General features: G+C 44.7%; 1 protein-coding gene across 1 annotated transcript; it reads right to left on the bottom strand.

Annotated features, from left to right (window-relative positions):
* Positions 1-1153: 1153 nt before the first annotated feature.
* Positions 1154-1565, bottom strand: LOC308614191 (large ribosomal subunit protein eL33-like). The gene has a single exon (XM_081228412.1). The coding sequence runs from the start codon at positions 1531-1533 to the stop codon at positions 1201-1203; it is 333 nt and encodes a 110-aa protein (XP_081084538.1). The 5' UTR covers positions 1534-1565; the 3' UTR covers positions 1154-1200.
* Between the last annotated feature and the right edge of the window lie 19164 nt (positions 1566-20729).

Here is a 20729-nt window from a genome sequence, read left to right as displayed (position 1 = left end):
AAGACCCAACGCAGCCAAAATATAAATAAATAAACTAATTAATTTTTAAAAAGTCACTACAGAGTTTTCAGTAATTATCATATGACCCAGAAATTCCACTCCTGGGTCTATACCTCCACAAACTGAAAATAGGTGTCAAATAAAAACTTATACACGAATGTTCATAGCAGCACTATTCACAATAGCCAAAAAGTGGAAACAACCCAAATGTCATCAACTGACACTAGATAAACAAAATGTGGTATATTCATACAGTGGAACATTATTCAGCCATAAAAAGGAATGAAGTGCTTATACATGCTACTATTTGGATGGACCTTGAAACATTATGCTAACTGAAAGAAGCCAGACACAAAAGGCCACATATTATATTATTCCATTTATATGAAATATCCAGAAGAGGCAAATCCATAGAGATTTTCTTATCTGCAGGTTAGTGGTTGCCAGGGTCTAGGGGAAAGGGCGAATGGGAAGTGACTGCTAATGAGTATGGGGTCTCCTGCTGGGGTGATGAAAATGTTCTGTAACTAGATAGTGGCGATGGCTGCACAACATTGTGAATGTACTAAATGTTGCTGAATTGTACACTCTAAAATATTTAAAATGGTAAATTTTATGTTACATGTATTTGACCACAATACAAATAAATAAATAAAGGGTATTACATGTATTTGACCACAATACAAATAAATAAATAAAGGGTATTCTGTAAAAAGTAAGTTCCCCTTTCTCCAGGTCCCCCTTCCTGCAGACAAAAATAACAATTAGCACTTTTCCTTCTCTACTCTTCCAGAGATTATTATTGTATGTATGTATGTGTGTGTGTATATATAGTGTGTGCATATATAGTGTTTATTATATATGTGCTTGTATGTATTGTAAATATATATTCTTATTCTCCCTTTTTTGGGACACAAGTTGTCATACCATTCTGCAACTTGCTTTTTCCACTTCAATTGTTTTGGATGGTTCTGAGTCAGTACTTGTTGTTTTTAATGGCTTTTGACCTTTCCAAAATGATAAATGAAGAATATCATCTCATTATAGTTTTAATTTTTATTTTCTTTTGAATGAGGTTGAGCATCTTTTCATGTGTTAAAACCCATTTGTATTTTTTTAAAATAAATAAATAAATTAATTAATTAAACAAAAATACAAGGGAACAAATCCACACTTTTATTTATTTACTTTTCAGTAAGTTTAAATCCTTGAAGGGTACAGCATCACATGGATTCCGTGTCCAATGCCCTTAGCAGGAAGGTTGCTTCGGAATTTGGCACAAGCCATGCCACTGTTTCCATGAGCACGAGTTACCTTTCCCCAGATTACTCTGGTTTTGTTAGGTTTTCCACCAGGAGTTACTCTGTTGTTCTTTGCTTTGTACACATAAGCACATCTCTTGCCTAGATAGAATTCAGTTTCATCTCGAGCATATACACCTTCAATTTTCAGGAGAGCTGTGTGCTCCCTCTGGATCCGTAGGCCCCGCTTATAGACAGCAAAAATGGCCTTGGACCACAGCCTTCCAGACATATTTGTCGTTTTAGAAGTCCTGTTCCCAGCAGGCCCCACTTATTTTCCCCCAAAGTTCAGCTGCGGGAGCACCACACACCTCCCTAATTAATTAATTTATTTGGCTGCATCAGGTCTTAGTTGAGGCACACGGGATCTTTCACTGCAGCGTGTGGGCTTCTCTGTAGGTGTGGCGCGTGGGCTGTAGAGCACGTGGGCTCAGTAGTTATGGCACGCAGACTTAGTTTCCCCACCGCATGTGGGATCTTAGTTCCCTGACCAGGGATCAAACTCGAGTCCCCTGCATTGGAAGGCAGATTCTTAACCACTGGACTACCAAGGAAGTCCCCCATTTGTATTTTCTTAACTATGACTTTCCTTTTCATATACTTTGCCCATTTTTATGTGAAGTTGTTGGTCTTTTTCCTTTTGACTTGTAGGTGCTCTTTATAAATTAACATTATGAGCTCTCTATGGTATTAATTTTGAATCTATTACCCAATTGTCTCTTGACCCTCCAACATTCGTGTAACCAGATGCATTAATTTTCCCTGTTTGAATTACTTAGCATGGTTTCTGTTTTTCTGACTGGATCCTGACTGATACATTTGGGTGGGGTTTTTTTTCTTATTCATTTGTGAGAACACTTTGTACATTAAGGAAATTAACCAATTATCTATCATACATGTTGAAATTATTTTTATTAGTTTATTTTGCCTTTTAAATATGTTTATTCTTTTATAGAAATTTTAAATTTTTATGTACTCAAATTTAACAGTATTTGCCTTTACAGTTTCTATATTTCATGGCATGCTTAGACAGGCCTTCCTCATTCTAAGATGATAAACATATTCACCTATATTTTCTTTCTATACTTTTATGGTTTCATGTTTAGTTTTTTATTCATCTGGAACTTATTTTGGAGTAAGGAGTGAGGTAGCAATATAATTTAAATGGCTTTCCCAAATGGAAAATGGTGTTTAGTCAATTGTCTCAGTACCATTTATTGAATAGCCCTTCCTTTCTCCTTTGATTTGAAATGCTAATTTTATCAAGTATTACATTCAAATATATACTTGGGTCTGTTTCTGGACTTTTTTTATTGGCTTATCTATTTCTTAGTCAGTTATACTTTACTTATTAGCCAGACACCAGCATTTGACTTTATGGACTCATCCATAAAAATACCTCTCCACTTGAAGTAAGTAACTCTTAGAAGTCAAAACACAAGAAATGGAGGGTGGAGTCTCTTCATGTCTGAAAAGCCAAAGATGTTGATTGAGGAGGAAATACTGAAAAATTGATCTCCTAAACCAAGGCTTCCTAAATAATTTTTGATTGATAAAGTAAGTGCATTTAAATGCCAGATTTCAACAAAAAGTTATGGGGGGTCTTGTTTATTTACTTTCTGAGAGATTTCCTAAATTTTATCTTCTCTTTTACTGAGCTGTCATATTTTTAATCCCAAGGGCTCTTTATTGTTTTACAAATGCTCCTTTTTTTTTTTAGCATCCTGTTCTTTTTTCATGGATACATTATTTTCTCTTCCTGAAGATTAACCATAGAATATATCTTTTTTCCTCCTCTTTTCTGTATTTCTCTATTTTCTTTGAGTTCATTGTTTTGTGTGTATTAGCTGCTATCTTTTAGAGACTTTTCCTCAATTATTTGAATTTTACCTTATTTAATATTATTTTAATATTAACCTTATTTAAGAGTGAAGCATGAAAAAGCTAATTGGAAAATCCGTGTGTGTGTGTGTGTGTGTGTGTGTGAGTGGGAGAGAGAGAAGAGGATTATTGATTAAAAGGCTTCAGGCAGGATAACTAGGCAGAGACCCCACTGTTTATTTAGGTGACCTTCAACTGTCAATCTCTTAAGCCATTTCCCTTGGGCAAGTTTCACATGAGAAGAAATCTCCAGTCTCCTGCCTGGTGGGTCCATATCTGCCTGCCTGCTCCCTGGGAGTTAAGCTAGGGAAAAAACTGGTGGGCAATACAGGGATACTACAAAATGGGAAAACCTTTTGGGGGAAAAAACTCCCTATGTTCAAGACCAGTAAGTTTGGGGGACTTCCCTGGTAGTCCAGCGGTTAAGAGTCCACCTTCCAGTGCAGAAGACGCAGGTTTGATCCCTGGTCAGGGAACTAAGATCCCACGTGCCATGGGGCAACTAAGCCCACGCCACAACTACTGAGCCCACGTGCTACAACTAGAGAACTCACATGCTGGAACTAAGACCCGACGCAGCCAAAAAAAAAAAAAAAGACCAGTAAGTTTGCTGGGTAAGGACCTCTGGATATACAAGGTGTCCCTGTTTTAATACCTGCTAATATAAGTGTATGTTTGAAAGACAAATACAACGTGTATCCTTTATGAACCCCTCTTAGTTCGGTCGTCTCTGGCCACTGTAAGGCTAACACTTGCACCTCTAATCTGAAAGAGTACACTGTACAGAGCCCGTGTGTGTGTGTGTGTGTGTGTGCGTGTTGAGGGGATAGGACGGTGGTGGTGGAGGGGGAAGCCCTTTGGGCAACAATTCCATTCATAGGAATCCTGGGTCTACTTCCTTACAACCTTTAGGATTTTGGGCTGATGAGTATCGTTTCAGTGGCCTGTTTGGCCTCTATAAAGCTCTCAATTGTTCCTTTTTCCCTTTAACTGGGGATCAGATGTGTGGGAAGATTTTGCTTTGAAATGGTTTTATTCCAGCAAGAAGGCTCAGTTTTAAACACAAAATGTACTTGTATTAGCCCTGTGCTCTCAAACTTCCAAAAAGAAGGTCTTTTATAAATTTGCTGAATTCTCTGTGAGCTTGTGTTTATTAAGTCCCACTGTTTGCAGGCTACTTTGCCATGACATACATATCATTTTAAAACAGGAAGTTAGCTTTTAATCATTAGGCTAAAGTCAAGTGCTTCAGAAAATAAAAAGGCTTCAAGCCTGAGAATTTAACATGACAAAAGTCACAACAGGAAGGTAGGTGACTCTGGCTTTGCCTCTTCATTCAGTCTTTGGGTTTGTTCATTGTTTGCCCACTTCTTACATACCTATTTTGTGCATGGCCTCATTTATACTCTGGTCTACATCAATCAAATGAGCTACTCAGTCAAAATGCAAGAACTTTGTTAATACATAGACTTCCTATGTACAAAGATAGGAAAAGAGGCCTTATTTTCACTGCTGTAAAATACACCATTGTGTGGATGAACCGTAATTCATTTACTAATTCTCTTGCTGATGAATGATGTTTGGGTTGTTTCCAGATTTTTCTATTACAAGCAATGCTGCAGTGAACAACCTAGCACATCCTTCCCTCCTAGCACATCCCTTGCTCACATGTGCAAGTTTCACTCAGGCAACAGTTCTCAAAGTGTGATCCAAGGACCCACAGGGGTCCCTGAAGTCCTTTTAGGGGGTCCGTGAGGTCAAAACTATTTTCATAATAATTTTCACTTTCATTCTGTCAGGCATATGCAGAGGAGTTTTCCGGAGGCTGCATGATATGTACCTAATTATCAGAAAAGGCCATTAAAATACTCCTACCATATCCAATTATGTATCTATATGAGGCTGTCTTCTGTTAAAGCCAGACAGTAAAGGATTTGCAAAATGTAAACAATGCCACTCATCTCCCTAAATTTTCAAGTATATATAATTCTTTTTCATAAAATATGTTGTGTTAACATGTACTGGGTTTCAATCAAAAAAATGGGCAAAAGACCTAAATAGACCTTTCTCCAAAGAAGAAATACAAACAGCCAATAGGCACATGCAAAGATGCTCAACATTGCTAATTATTAGAGAAATGCAAATCAAAACTACCATGAGGTACCACCTCACACCCGTCAGAATGGCCATCATTGAAAACTCTGCAAATAACAAATGCTGGAGAGGATGTGGAGAAAAGGGAACCCTCCTGCACTGTTGGTGGGAATGTAAGTTGGTACAGCCACTATGGAGAACAGTATGGAGGTTCCTCAGAAAACTAAAAATAGAATTACCATATGATCCAGCAATCCCACTCCTGTGCATATATCCAGACAAAACTCTAATCCAAAAAGATACATGCACTCCTATGTTCATAGCAGCACTGTTCACAAGAGCCAAGACGTGGAAACAACCTAAATGTCCATCAACAGATGAATGGATAAAGAAGACATACAATGGAATACCACTCAGCCATAAAAAAGAATGAAATAATGCCATTTGCAGCAACGTGAATGCAACTAGAGATTATCACACTAAGTGAAGTTAGTCAGAGAGAAAGACAAATACCATATGATATCATTCATATGTGGAATCTAAAAAAATGACACAAATGAACCTATCTACGAAACAGAAACAGACTCATGGACATAGAGAACAGACTTGTGGTTGCCAAGGGGGAGAGGGTTGGGAGAGCGATGGAGTGAGAGGTTGGGGTTAGCAGATGTAAGCTATTATATATAGAATGCATAAACAACAAGGTCCTACTGTATAGCACAGAAAACTATATTCAGTATCCTATGGTAAACTATAATGAAAAACTATTAAAAAATGTATATATATGTATAACTGAATCACTTTGCTGTACAGCGGAATTTAACACAATATTGTAAATCAGCTATACTTCAATTTAAAAAACACATGTACTGGGTTTATTTTAAAATTAGTTAATAAATATTTTTAAATGTATCAATTTCTAATATAGTAAATATCAATAGATGTAACCCACATAAACAAAAGCTCTTTGGTATGGGATCTCCAATAATTTTTAAGAGGATAAGAGAGTCCTGAAACCAAAAAGTTGGAGAACCACTGCCCTAGGGTGTAGACCTAGGAGTGGAATGGATGAATTGCGGGGTAGGTGCATATCCAGCTTTAAACGATAAATCTCATAATCACTAAACATTAAATTTTATTTGATATTATTTATATAGAAGCAACCCAAAACCCAGCAAAATTAAAGTATATATAGCTCAGAAATGCATACATATTTGCTAAAACTGAAAACAAAAAATAGAGGCCAATGTTATGCTCAAAATACAGGCTAGGGCTTCCCTGGTGGCACAGTGGTTGAGAGTCCGCCTGCCGATGCAGGGGACATGGGTTCGTGCCCCGGTCCAGGAAGATCCCACATGCAGTGGAGCGGCTGGGCCCGTGAGCCATGGCCGCTGAGCGTGCGCGTCCGGAGCCTGTGCTCCGCAACAGGAGAGGCCACAGCAGTGAGAGGCCCACGTACCGCAAAAAAAAAAAAAAAAAAAAAAAATACAGGCTAGTGGTTACCTTTTGTGAGAAGGCAGGGGGATAGGTGGGAGAAGCAGATTGGATTAGTTCTTTTTTAAAATTATTTTCCATTATAATTTATTACAAGATATTGTATATAGTTCCATGTGCTATACAGCAGGACTTTGTTGTTTATCTATTTTACATAGAGTAATTTGTATCTGCTAATCCCAAACTCCTAATTTATAGCCATCCGCAGCATGGATTCTTAGGTCCAGTGTTTATTATTGTGCTTTATAACTTACAGATATGCTGCATTTGTCTTTTATATATATTCTTTTATATATATTAAGTATTATATAATTTTTCTATTCTCTAAAAATAAGAAACAGTTTCTGCCCTCAAGGGGCTTCCAATCTGCTGCTGAGGTCCTACTCTTCTCCACCATGGGGTTTCAACCAGTTGAGAATTTGACCTGGGGCTGAAAGCATCAGCTCTATTGTTAGCAAAGCTGGATCTGAGAAAGGGGAAGCCAAATGGTTTCTCCTCCTTTCTCACCTGATCCAGGTGGTCAGATGCAAACTGGAGATACTCTGCTGAGCCCTTCCTGAGTGGCAGGGCCACCCTGGTGGAGGAGGTGGCAGGAGAGAAACCACTGAAGGGAAAAGGAGAGAGGGGGCCTCCCTTCTCGGAGAGCAGAGTAGAAGTCTCCTGGACAAGGCACACCCAAACCACTGGCATTTGTCACCGAGCAGGAGGTGACAAATGCTGTAAGAGGGCCAAGAGCAGGTGAGCGGTGCAAGGGTAGAGTTTTTTGGGGTGAACAGTTTTTTGAAGCTTTGTGATGGAAAGGTTCCCAGAGAAGGCCACAAACATTTTGCCTCCACATGAAATGGGGTGGAATCTGGGCCAGGAACGGGGAAATGGTGAATATAAACACAGAGGCTGAAATGGCAAGACTGGTCAGTGGGCTGAGGTCTGAACTGGGGCTTCTTTGATTGTAATAGGACAGAAATGGCCCTTCTCTGGACACTAAGGGTGTGTCACCTGAAGCTGAGCTTAGCAGAGGGGGGTCGCCAGGCTGGGCGAGTAGGCAGGTTTGGGGGACGGGAGGGACTCCCCCTGTCTCCTCCCTAGGTGCGGGAGAATCCTTCCAGCTGCTGATTCCTGGGCTGGCACAGGGGTCCTCCCCTAAAGCAGAGTCCCCACTTCACCGCCCAGGGGGACAGGTGACCTTGGGTTTGTGATCTGGCAGCCTGCCAGTTGCTTGACTTTGGGCAAGGGGCAAGAGGAGTCGCACCCAGTGAAAACTTCCCTCCAGGGCTTCCCTGGTGGCGCAGTGGTTGAGAGTCCGCCTGCCGATGCAGGGGACACGGTTTTGTGCCCCAGTCCGGGAGGATCCCACATGCCGCGGAGCGGCTGGGCCCGTGAGCCATGGCCGCTGAGCCTGCGCGTCCGGAGCCTGTGCTCCGCAATGGGAGAGGCCACAGCAGTGAGAGGCCCGCGTACCGCAAAAAAGACCCCGAAAACCTCCCTCCTGTGTATCAGGGTTTTGTTTCCTGTGCACCATTTTCTTTGTGTTTAATCCTCACAGCAACTCTGTGAGGTGGGCACTAATATCTCCCATTCACAGATGAGGAGTTTGAGGGGCAGGGAGGGTAAGGGGTTACCCAAAGTCATGCAGGTGGTAGGGGATGGTGCCTGGGATGCTACAACCCAATTCTGTCTGTCTCTCAAGGTGATATCCTTTCCATTATACTGTATCACCCTTCTGGGCCTCAGTTTCCCCTTCTATAAAATGGGCATAACATCTATGTCCCAGATTCCTCATGAAGACTAACTGCATAAAGGAGCACAGAGGCTGACTCTCCTCCCTCCCTGCCCTTCAAGCCCCAGGTGCAGGGTCAGGCCACACCCTGAGATGGCTCATCTACCTCTCTGGGTTTGGCTATTCTCAGCTACTTTTAGGACAGGGACCTATCCAGAGAGGGCTAGGCCATGAGTTACACGGCTCATTTCACATCATTAATGCTCTCATGTTTCTGATAGTTACAGTGTTGGCCTCACTGACCTCAGGGAGCACAAACCTTCCTCTCTCCCTCCCACCCTCCCTCCTCTATTCATGCTGATTCACACCCAGGCCCAGCTCATACCATGGCTCTCAGCAGAGACTCTCACTTTTGACTTGATTCAAAGCCAGCTATTCACCACAGGCAGTGACTATGAGAAACCACAGCGGACTCACAGAGCAATGAGCTAAGAGAACCCCCGCCCCCCAAACTATCGAAGGGGCCCTAGCACTGCACCTGCCTCCTCTTGGACACTGTGGCTTCAACAGAGCTGCATTTAAAGGGCCAGTGGCTCTTATTTGAAAGGCTGGTTAGTCATCTACCTGTTCCTTTTGGTTTGATTCTATTTAATTAGATTTAATTCCTTTCAACAGTTAAGTGCCAGATGCTGGGCAAGGCTAGTGTGTTCAGCCGGCAGAAGCTCGGCTCCCCACAGAGCAACTTTGTTAGGGACTTAATTCCAGAAATGGAGTCTAATTCACAGATATTTTAACTAGGACAAGAGATGGAATGAGAGGGAATTGGAGGCTATGTGAGCTTTATTATTGAGGAGTCTAGTTCTCTGCCCGTCATACTGAGACTGAGTCCCCCTGACACCGAGTTCCCCTGTTGAGTTTATGATTAACCTCTCTATCCAAAAACTTATTCCCTTTCTTGTCCCACATTTGTTCCTCTCAGGATTGAGGAGTATCAATGAAAAGGGGGACTGAAACCAAGTAGGACCCTATGGGACCCTCCTGGGTACAAAAACCCCTTAAGGCCCCCATTTATTGTTTGGAGAAAAAGACTTTAATTTCCTAGGCCTTCCCTGAGTTCCAAAGAGCAGACTCAAGTTACTAATTAGGGAAGAGAAGGAATGCAGAAACAAAGGAAAAGCAGTTAAGCAAGAAAAAGTAATGATAACAGTTCAGCAATGAAACTATTATCTTAGTTCCTTGTCCCAGTTCTCCCACAAGGGATATACATAACAATCTGATACATATCTTTGAGTTGCTCTGCAGGAACTAAGACCCCTCGTCCCTCCAGTCACCAGCCCAAGTGGATGGCAACTACTACACACTGAACACAAGCATGTAGACCCCAGACTGGTTGGAGCCCGAAGGCTGACGAGTGAGATTCCCGAAGCGTTGCCCTGCTACCTCACCACCAACCAATCAGAAGAAAGTCACGCACCCTGCGGCCGTCACCCCAAAGGTTGCCTTTAAAAACCCTTCCCTGAAAGCTATTGGGAAGTTCGGGTCTCTTGAGCACGAGCTGCCTGTACGCCTTGCCTTGACCTAAGTTCAGTTCAGTAATAAGACCTCTGAGCCTCACCAGGGAGAGGAATAATTCATTCACGTCTCACCCCAAATAGGCCGTGCTGCTACAGAACCGAACTTGGGTCCACTCACCCCTCACACAGCAAAGCCAAGTTACTGACACCAGGTTGTCGTGAAGGAAAGTACAGTGTTTACTGCAGGCACCAAGCAAAGGGCACGGGCAGCTCATGCTCAAAAGACCCAAACTCCCCAACGGCTTTCAGGGAAGGGTATTTAAAGGTGATATTTGGGGTGAGGGCTGCAGGGTGCATGATTTTCTTCTGATTGGTTGGTGGTGAGAAGGTAACAGGGTTATATTTCAGGAATCTCAATCATCAGCCTTTTGGTTCTAACCAGTCTGGGGTCTACATGCTTGTGCTCAGTGTGTAGTCCACGTGGGTTGGGGTGAGGGGTGTCTTAGTTCCTACAGAACAACTCAAAGATGTGTATCAGATTATGTATAGCCCTTGAGGAGAAACTAGGACTCTTTTATTGCTGAACTATTATCATTACTTTTCTTGCTTAACTGCATTTCTTTTCTTTCTGCATTCCCTCTCTTCCCTAATTAGTAACTGCTTGAGACTGCTCTTTGAAACTCAGGAAAGGCCTAGGAGACTAAAGCCTTTTCTTACAAGTAAGAAACGGGGGACATGGAGGGGCTTTTGTACCCGGGAGGGCCCTGCAAGGTCCCGCTCAGTTTCAATGCCACAGAGAGCTGTTCCTACAGTGTAGTTTAGAAACGTGTGTTTGTGCCGCTATGGAGCTGGAAAAGGAAAACCAAGGGAAAAAATGCAAATCAAGGGGGAAAAACAAACATAGTTAAAGCTGTTCCCGCCAACATTCTCTCAACTGGAAATGTCCAATTCTGACATTCTGGTTCACACCTTGAAAATACATACTCATCTATGTTGTTGTTTTTTTTTTAATCTGCGTTGGGTCTTCTTTGCTGTGTGCAGGCTTTCTCTAGCTGCGGCGAGCGGGGTCTACTCTTTGTTGCAGTGTGCGGGCTTCTCATTGCAGTGGCTTCTCTTGTTGTGGAGCACGGACTCTAGGCGTGCAGGCTTTAGTAGTTGTGGCACGCGGGCTCAGTAGTTGTGGCATACGGGCTTAGTTGCTCCACGGCACGTGGGATCTTCCTGGACCAGGGATCGAACCCATGTCCCCTGCATTGGCAGGCGGATTCCTAACCACTGCGCCACCAGGGAAGTCCCCATACTCATCTCTTTTGACTGAACAATATTGATCACAAGACAGTATGAGAAGAGTGAAAGATATCAAGGTTAGTTGGTAAAATGCAAGAGAAACTATACATGTCAGCCATTCCTTAGGAAGAGAGACAAAGCAAGATGAAGAAAAAAACCCCAGCAGAACTGAAGAATGTTTACATTCTTGCAACCACAAATGTGAAGTGAGCTCAGAAGCCAGTGGGAGTTTAACAATATAGAGTTAAGGTCGAGGTGGAGGCTGCTCTGTGCAGATCCCCCTCCTGGTCGCCCTGGCAATGAGACATCGCCTTACAGTAATGCAATCATATTGAGAAGAAACCCACAAGCACAGGAGAATTTCTGGGTCTACAGACTTGCTGTTTCTCCCTCTGACTTTGGCCTAGTGAAGGTAGGAAACAGGTGAGGTAGTTGTGTGTATGTCTTTTACTCATTGGCACCATTGCCTAGGGGAAACTTCAGGAACCCAGGACTGCAAGTATCAGGGTAACCCCCTGGAGGGTGCCTGAGGGGCTTAAATCAGAGACTTACAGAGCTTACACCAGCTCTATCATTCAGGAGGGGTTAGAGAGAGAAGGGGCTGAGTCCACTCATTAGCTGGCTAATAACTCTTGAGTTTGTCATGGAGATGTCATGGAGAAGACAAAATGAATGAGATGACATCCATGTCCCCAAGGTAAGGGGAAAGCAGATGCATATACACAATTAGCTGTAACAGAAGCCACATTGAGGTGCGTGAACAAAGCACTACAGGAACCCTTTTCCTCTTTGGTATTCTTTTCCTTCTACAGGCCATGTTTTCACAGAAAAAAAACTTAGCAAAAAATAAGCAAAAGGAAAAAATTAGAGTCATTCTATATTATACCACCCAGAAAGGACTATCATTAACATTTTGGAGTATACCTTTTCAGACCTTTTTCTTCTGCAAATATATGCATGGGTTCAAAACATATATATGTTCTCTCTATATACAGATAGATATTTTTCTGAGACAGAATTATACACCATATATAGGATTTTACCTTTTGGCATCTCACAATACACCATGAGTATCTTTTCAACTAACACGTATATATTGGCATCAACATATTTAATATCTGCATTGCATCCACCATTTGAATTTAAAGTAATTTAGCTAATAATAAGAAGGTGGAGAGATGGGGGTTCCTGTCCTTCCCCTTGAGTCAAGTGAGGGGGGCTCCAATGGCAACATTCAGAGAACCTGATAATGTGTTTCTTACAGTTTTGGGAGCCAGCGTTGGTGTCAGATCCTGCCTAAGAGCCTAAAGGACAAATGTAGGGTGGCTGGCAGCTGACAGACAAGATAAAGGAGAGGGACTGTGCCGGGATCAGTCTCTAATTCCGGAGTTGCCAGGTGAGGATGCAAGAGCGTTTCCCATGGACCACACGCTGGAAAGAAACAAGTTGCTTGGTGACTGCATCAACATAAAGTTTACAGTGGATAAAGGAGCTCAGACTTTATTTTGATGCTAATGAGGACCCACTGGGAGGCTGAGATGGGGAATGATGTTGTCAGAGCCTGGCTGGAGGACATATGCATCTACTAATTATGTTTAAGGCAACTGGAGGCAGGGGAGACTAGAGGACAGGAAGTCAGTTCAGAGGCTGTTACTAAAGTCTGAAGACAATGTTCCCTCCTTCCAGGGGAGTTAGTGGATCGGGTTCAAGTCTGGTTTCTACCATCGATGAACTTGGATCACTCACTTAACTTTCCTGGGCCTCAATATTCCACCCATAACAAGGGCATAAAAACACCCCAAGGAGTGATGAAAATACTTTAGAACTTGCTAAAGGTGATGGCTGCACAATCTTGTGAATGTACTAAATGCCGCTGAAGTGTACACAATTATAATACTTAATTCCATGTTATGTGCATGTCACCTCAATTAAAAGGCAAAAAAGAAAATAACCCCAAGAGTTGTTGTGAAGATTGAGTCTGGTGGGTTAGTTTTTCTAATCTTTTTTTTTTTTTTTTTTGGCGGTACGCGGGCCTCTCACTGTTGTGGCCTCTCCCGTTGCGGAGCACAGGCTCCAGATGCGCAGGCTCAGCGGCCATGGCTCATGGGCCCAGCTGCTCCGCGGCATGTGGGATCTTCCCGGACCGGGGCACGAACCCATGTCCCCTGCATCGGCAAGCGGACTCTCAACCACTGCACCACCAGGGAAGCCCTGGGTTAGTTTTTATAGTCACCTTATGTGGGCCAACATGAAACTAGCTTTCTTCCCATAACTGTATTAACCCTTCTTGGCCCAGATCCCTCCATAGTCTCAGAGCCAGCAACTTATTTGGGTTCCCTTAAGGTTTTCCAGGCTTACAGTTCAACCTGGTTATTAAAATCTCAGTCACGGTGTAGTTTATAATTTCAGTGTCATTCCTTCTCCACACAGAGGGTGTCTGTGCCAGCCTAGGCAGCGTGAGGGCTTGGCAGGAGACAAACGGTGGTTGATTACAGCGGGAGGTTGCATAACTGGTTCGCAGTAACTTTGCCGGGACTCCCCTAGCCCGACCATCACCATCTGGCTCCTGGCCACGGCCTCATGTGGCTGCTGCTGGCAGTGGAGGGGGCAAGGCTCTCCACCTGCTTCTGTCAGTGCCCCACTGAAGAGCTGGTCTCCCTGCAGGCGCTGTATGAGGTTTCCTTGGGCAGCATTCAGCCCGGCCGCACCACGGAGGACCCCAGAGGGCAGCCAGGTCTGTTGGAGGTGGAGGATTGGTTGTCCCTCATTCCAAAGCTCTTCTTAGTGCTAGCTCGGCTGGGTGACCATTTGGCAGCCTGAGGCTCTCCCCTCCCCCTCCCAACCACCCAACTAATGTCCAGCATCCTCTTGAGAGTCCTTCCCTGTGTCCTCCTAGCTCCTGGCCCCCCAGCTACCTAGGATGAAGCCACTCTGCCAAATTCCAATCCAGAACTTGTTTTCTCACTCGCCACTAGTTAAGAGACACATTTAAATCTCCTCTCCGCTGGCTTCGTGCTTGATTTTTCATTGATTCACAGCTAATGTTTTTCTTTCGGGGACTTAACAAGGACAGATGACAGGCATGGTTGATGGCTCCTCCCTCATTTGTCCCTGGTCCTGTCACAGTCATTACATGACAGACTCTAGGAAGACAGTCATTGTAGAAAAATGGATGGCAGAGAGAGAGAGAGAAGAGTCAGTCTTAACTTTTGTTCCCAAGCCAGCCCTCGTCAGCTGAAAGCACACCCACCAGCCTCTGAGATGCTTACTGGCCAGCACCGTAGACCTTCTGGCTCTTCTGAAGGGAGCTGACACAGGAAGACAGATAAAAGAGTTCGGGCTTTTCAGATCGGAATGGAAGAGGCTGAGAGGCCCATCTCAAGCCCTGCTCCTGGCAGCTAAGTCTAAAAGTGCCTCAACACCAAAATCATAGTATAAGAAATGGCAGTGCAGTAACCTCCTCTTTGTCTTTTCTGCATAAAGAACTCCTATGTATCTCTCCAAGCCCAGCTGAATACTATCCTTCTGGGGAGCCTCACCCACACACCAAGGGGCAGTCAGGACTCCCTCTTCTGTGGGCCCCATGGGGTGTGCCAAGGGTCCATGAAGCATCGAATGTGGAAGGGCCGAACGATTAGCATAGCGCCCTTCCTCTCTCCCCTGCGGCAGTGTCACTGTGAGGGTCCCTGGACATCATATGTGTATGCGAACAGGTGTTCTAAGCTACAAAGCACCATATTAAAAACCATATTTATCTGGCTGGGTCTTATTAGTTGTTTGCGCCTATTCCCAAACTGTGAGCTCTCTGATGACAAGGATGCTTTATTTATTTTTTTTTTAAAGTGTAGCCTCAATACCTCACCATGCTGGGCACAAAAGTAGGCACTGGACTGACGTGCCGGGCAGAAGCTGCCTTTACACAGGCCCACAGCCTGGCCAGGAAGGCTGGCACCTGGCTCTTCAGAGCAGCACAGCAATTAGCTTGGCCTGAGCTGAGGGTCTGGCTGCTGCTTCTTCTTTGGAGACTCCTGCGGTCCTGTTTGCCTTCGCCTGCTCCCAGGCGAAGAGTTGCTACCAACTCCTCCAGACTCCTGGCAGCTTCCCCCTGCTCACCCAGCACTTGATCGTGGCCTCTTTCCTCACCTCCTCCTCCCACCCCCTGGAAGCATCCCCAGCACTGACCACTGCATGACTGACCCAGGGTTTGTCTTAGAAGGCCAGCCTTTGGGCCTCATGTGTGGCTCAAAGCCCAGTAAATTTTTTTTTTTTTTTTTTTGGCGGTACACGGGCCTCTCACTGCTGTGGCCTCTCCCATTGCGGAGCACAGGCTCCGGACGCACAGGCTCAGTGGCCATGGCTCACGGGCCCAGCCGCTCCACGGCATGTGGGACCTTCCCGGACCGGGGCATGAACCCGTGTCGCCTGCATCGGCAGGCGGACTCTCAACCACTGCGCCACCAGGGAAGCCCAAAGCCCAGTAAATTTATCTCAGAGTTAGAGAGAACACCAATGATGTGAACTGACGGGTCAGCGGGGGTGGAAAGAGCAGGGCAGACCTGGGGTCGCATCCTGGCTCAGCTGCTAACTAGCTGTGTGATCAGGACCAGCTGCTGGACTTCTTAGAATCTCAGTTTTCTCTACTGTTCATGGAGATTAAAACACACACACACACACACACACACACCCAGAACTCATAGGATCACTGTGAAGAGTAAATACTGTGACACACACTAAGCCTCTGGTCTTGTGCTGACACATGGCAGATTCTCAGTAAGTGTTCATTTCCTTCCTTTCCTCCTTTCAGCTAAGGCTTTTCCAAGTCTAAAAGTCCATGAGCCTTTGAAACACATGTTCCCATGTTAAACTATAACTTGGGAAGTTTACCAAGCTGCTGGAAAGTTTATCTTCCCAGAGGAACAAGGATCTCAGGTGACAGAGACAATCTCTGCGTCCCACGTTCCCTGCAGCTCAGGAGAGGGTGCTGTAGGAGATCAGAGCTCACACACCACACCTGACCAAGGAGAGGAGAGCAGGGTCGGTTCGCTGAGAATCAACAAGTGAGCGAAAGCGCGGGAAGCCTGGGAACGACGGTGGGGCTCAGAGAGAGAGGGCAGTGACCCGAGAGCCAATGAGTCTGTGCGCAGCTGGGACCAGAGGGCTCAGCCAGGGACGCTCTGTGCTCCTGCCGCCCGACACAGGCTCCCAGGGCGACAGCAGAAGGGAGGCAGCACTAGCCTCTGCCTCCTCTTCAGACAGGGGAAATGGCACGATTCTGCAGGCGCCGAACTGAACAGAGGGGTGGGGGAGGGGTGGGGGGCCAGTAGCGTCAACTCGCCGCTCTCCCTCGGGGCAGTGGTCCTGAGAGCGATCCCAGCACCAGCGGCTTGGGCATCACCTGGGTTTGTTAGCGATACAGATCAGCAGGCCCCACCTCAGACACCTCAACACGGACTCAGCCATCTGTGTTCTAATAAGCCCTCTGGGTGTTGCTGATTCTTGCTAAGGTGTGAGAACCGACGCCTTGGGGGATGCTTTTAGTCACTTACCTGAAACTCCCTTCCCATTTCCAAGCGGTGGGAAGTGGCGCAACACTGGAATGGTCCTAAACTTTAGAGACAAGAAGGTCTGAGTTCAGATCCAGACTCTGCCCCTAAGTGGCTGTGTGGCCTTGGACAGATGCATCAATCTCTCTGAACCAGTTTCCTCAAGCATAAAATATCTACCTCTCAGGATTAAGCGGTTAGGTTTGGAGAGAACATGCAGAAAGCATTTAGCAGAGTGCCTGGCACATAGGAGGTGCTCACCACCATCATCATCACTGTCCTCAGAACCACCCTGACTATGAAGAGGCCCTGGCATGAGGAAGAAGTGGACATGCATTAAGGACCATCATCAGGCCACACAGGGATCATCTTGCTCCGTGAGTGTTTACTATGCTGCTCAGAATGCCCCTTGGTGCCACTTGTTGCTGGGCTGCATCCTCATTAAGCTAGGAGTGACTTAAAGATAACAATTCCTCTCAAATCTGACGAGAAACAAATATCTAATTCGGATATACCAAATGAAACGCCAAGGGGAAAAACCACTCTCGTTACAATATAACCCAGCCATGTTCCCGCCCTACCCACTTCCCCTTTCCACTTAGATAAGTCCCTTAAGCACACAGTAGCACCCGGCAAATATCTGTTGAATGTTGAATGAATGGATTGGCTCAATTTGATTTGAAAATGCCCAACTGTTGTGCAATAAAAGGAACCAAATTTGTGGCCAGGCCTTTAGCCTCCTGGGGTGGAAACATGGCAGAACCGGCCATAACAGTCACTTGGGTAGCCCACTGGAATCTTAGGAAATCAGGCACTGAAGGGACGGAAAGAGAGCATGCTGGCCAGGACAGGCAATGGAGGTGGTTTTCTGAATTTAGCAAAGGCCTTTCACTATGAGATGGCTAGTGGCCCTCCATCCCCTGCTGTACGCATCAGTGTCTGGTCCACCCAGTAAGCCTGCTGGGGGCTTGCCCATGCTGGAGAGTCAAATGTCCTGTGGCCTCTGCAATGCAGAGCATACAGGAATCAGAGCCCCAAAACTGGTGTGCCAGTTTGCTTCCCCATGGGTTGGGGGGTGGGGGGAATGTACATATCGCCCTTCTCGTTTTGGCCAAAGGGCCATCATTTGGGCCTTTGGCATCTTCTTTCACTCCCCAGACACTGCACAAGTCACCTGTGGCCTGGCTGCCGTCCTGCTCTTCTCCATTTATCCTCCCCTCTGTCTCCAACATAGATCTTATCTTCCACTCCCTGCTTGCAGAATAAAGTCCCCAACGCCTTGGCAGGGCATTCATCCTTTGCAATTTGTCCCCAATCTGAATGTCCAGCTTTACTGCCCTCAGCCACACCTAACTTCTGCCTGCTAGTGCCCTGCTCTCTCATACGTCTGGCCACTGACTGAAAGGCCTTTCCTCCTGTTGTCTGCTTGGAGGACTCTGACACATCTTTCCAGAACCTGTTTAAATGCAGCTTTCTATGAAATGGACCCGCCAGCACCTAGCGGCTTCCTGAATACATTCCTAAGTCTTTACTTAGCCTGGAAGTCTCCTTTTCCAACCCAGAAATTCCTAGTGTCCTTCAGGACATGGCTCTAGTATTGCTTTAAATTTAAAAAAAAATTTTTTTTTTGGACATAGTTTCAAACTTAAAGCAAAGTTGCAAGCATAGGACAAAGAATTCTTGTACATCTTTCACCCAGATTCCCTAAATATTAATGTTTTCCCATATTTGCTTTAACCTTCTCCTCATTCTCTCTCTCTCTCTCTCTCTATCCCCCCCGGGTGTATAATTTTATTTTTTTCTGAACAGTTTATGAGTTATTTTCAGACATTATACCCCTCTACTGCTTCAATGTATATGTTTTCTAAAACCAAGGAAATTCTCTTCCGTAATTAGAGAATAATTATCAAAGTTAGGAAATTAACTTTGATACTAATTATTATCTAATATACAGATCTTATTCAGATTTCACAAATTATCCCAATAATGTCCTTAATAGTAAAGAAAATTCCCAGATCATCATTGCATTTAGTTGTTATGTCTCTTTAGTATTCTTTAATCTACAACAGTTCCCTGTTCTTTTTTTTGGTCTTTCATGACAATTGACATTTTTGAAGTATCTAGGCCAGTTATTTTGTGGAAAGTACCTCATTTTAGGTTTGTCTGATATCTCCTTACGTTGGGTTCATGCTGTACAGACTTGGCCAGGGTAGCCAGAGGTGATGCTGGGTTCATCTCAGGGTATCATATCAGGAGCTGTATGATGTCACTTTGTCCCATTTCTGGCGATGTTAACATCGGTCAGTTGGTTGATTTGTTGATATGTCTGACTCCTCCCCTGGCCCATGAGGCCCTTCTCAAGGTCAAGGAGGAACTCAGCCTTCCTGGCATCTGGCACCTGAGGATATGGAGATGTAGGGAAGTGAGAAGCACACACCAACTGATCCCCTCCCATGTGCCCTTCTCTGTGACCACTTCTCATCTAAGCCTCGCAGCAACCCTATAATTTAGTAGTTATTGTGCTCATTTTACAGTTGTGCTCAGAGAAGATGAAGAATTTGCCTGAGGACACTTGACTGGTAAGCAGCAGATCCAGATTCAAATCCAGGTCTTCCTCTTCCCATAACATTTAGGCACTGGAGACAATAGATGGTCAACAACATGACTGGATTTTTTTTAAACTTAAACAGAAAAATCTAACACCAAGACCACTGGAAAACTGAATACCCTCCTACATCAATGAGGATGCATTTTATTCATTTATCCCTTCAACAAATATTTATGGTGGGTCTGCTATGTACCAGGCAGTTTCACAGATCATACAGATATAGTAGTAAACAAATAGCCTACATTCTAGTGGGACTCTGCAAATACCAGCAAATCCAGCTAAAGTGCTTGAATAACAACAAGAAGGCTAGTAGTAGAGCAGCTCCAGGGTTGATTCATTTAGCAGTTCAAAGATGTCATGGCTAAGATTTTTATTCTCTGAAATTCCCTTAGCTTTCCCTTTGGGGATGCAAGATGTTTGCCTTTAGTTTTTTTAAAAAATAAATTTATTTATTTATTTATTTATTTATGGCTGTGTTGGGTCTTCGTTTCTGTGCGAGGGCTTTCTCCAGCTGTGGCAAGCGGGGGTCACTCTTCATCGCGGTGCGCGGGCCTCTCACTGTCGCGGCCTCTCTTGTTGCGGAGCACAGGTTCCAGACGCGCAGGCTCAGCAGTCATGGCTCACGGGCCCAGTTGCTCCGCGGCATGTGGGATCTTCCCAGACCAGGGCTCGAACCCGTGTCCCATGCATTGGCAGGCAGATTCTCAACCACTGCGCCACAAGGGAAGCCCTTGCCTTTAGTTTTAAGCAAGATATCCTCAAAGGAAACAAAGGGGATGTTCCTGTCATGGTCGCTTTAGATGGGAAAAGAAAGCCTTGCTATAATCTTCCCAGCCAACTTCCCTTCCACCTCCCCGGCCAGAACTACAACGCCAGCTGATGCAAATCCACCCCTTGGCCAGAGGAATAAGCTGCCATGCCTGGCTCAGGGAATCTAGATTTGCTCTGCTACCATCCAGATCACCTCCAGGTTCAGCCTTCCCCAAACTACTTCATTGTCAGAAGAGTAGGAGGAGAGTGAAAAAAATTGCAATTTTCTTTAAAGAAGCAAAGAGGGGGAAAGGGTGTTTCCCTCATTTACAGAATATTTACAGACTCTTGTCTTGTTTATGCAAATACAAGTTTGTGTCATTGTTATTCCTTATAGAATCCTCCCTCATGATCCACAGGTTATTGGTTCCAGGATCCCCATGGATATCAAAATTCGAGGATGCTCAAGTCTCTTACATAAAATGAATTGACTTTGGAACCCACAGACAGGGAGGGCCAACTGTATTCATTATATCAAGT

Source organism: Mesoplodon bidens, assembly GCF_964165515.1.
Source record: "Mesoplodon bidens genome assembly, chromosome: 3".
Lineage (NCBI taxonomy): Eukaryota > Metazoa > Chordata > Mammalia > Artiodactyla > Ziphiidae > Mesoplodon > Mesoplodon bidens.
Note: the sequence above shows the minus strand (reverse complement) of the source record. Positions and strands in the feature narration are given on the sequence as shown.

Bases quoted from the DNA above. Each gene is read 5' to 3' on its own strand.
- LOC308614191 (XM_081228412.1), bottom strand. From the start codon at position 1,533: ATGTCTGGAAGGCTGTGGTCCAAGGCCATTTTTGCTGTCTATAAGCGG.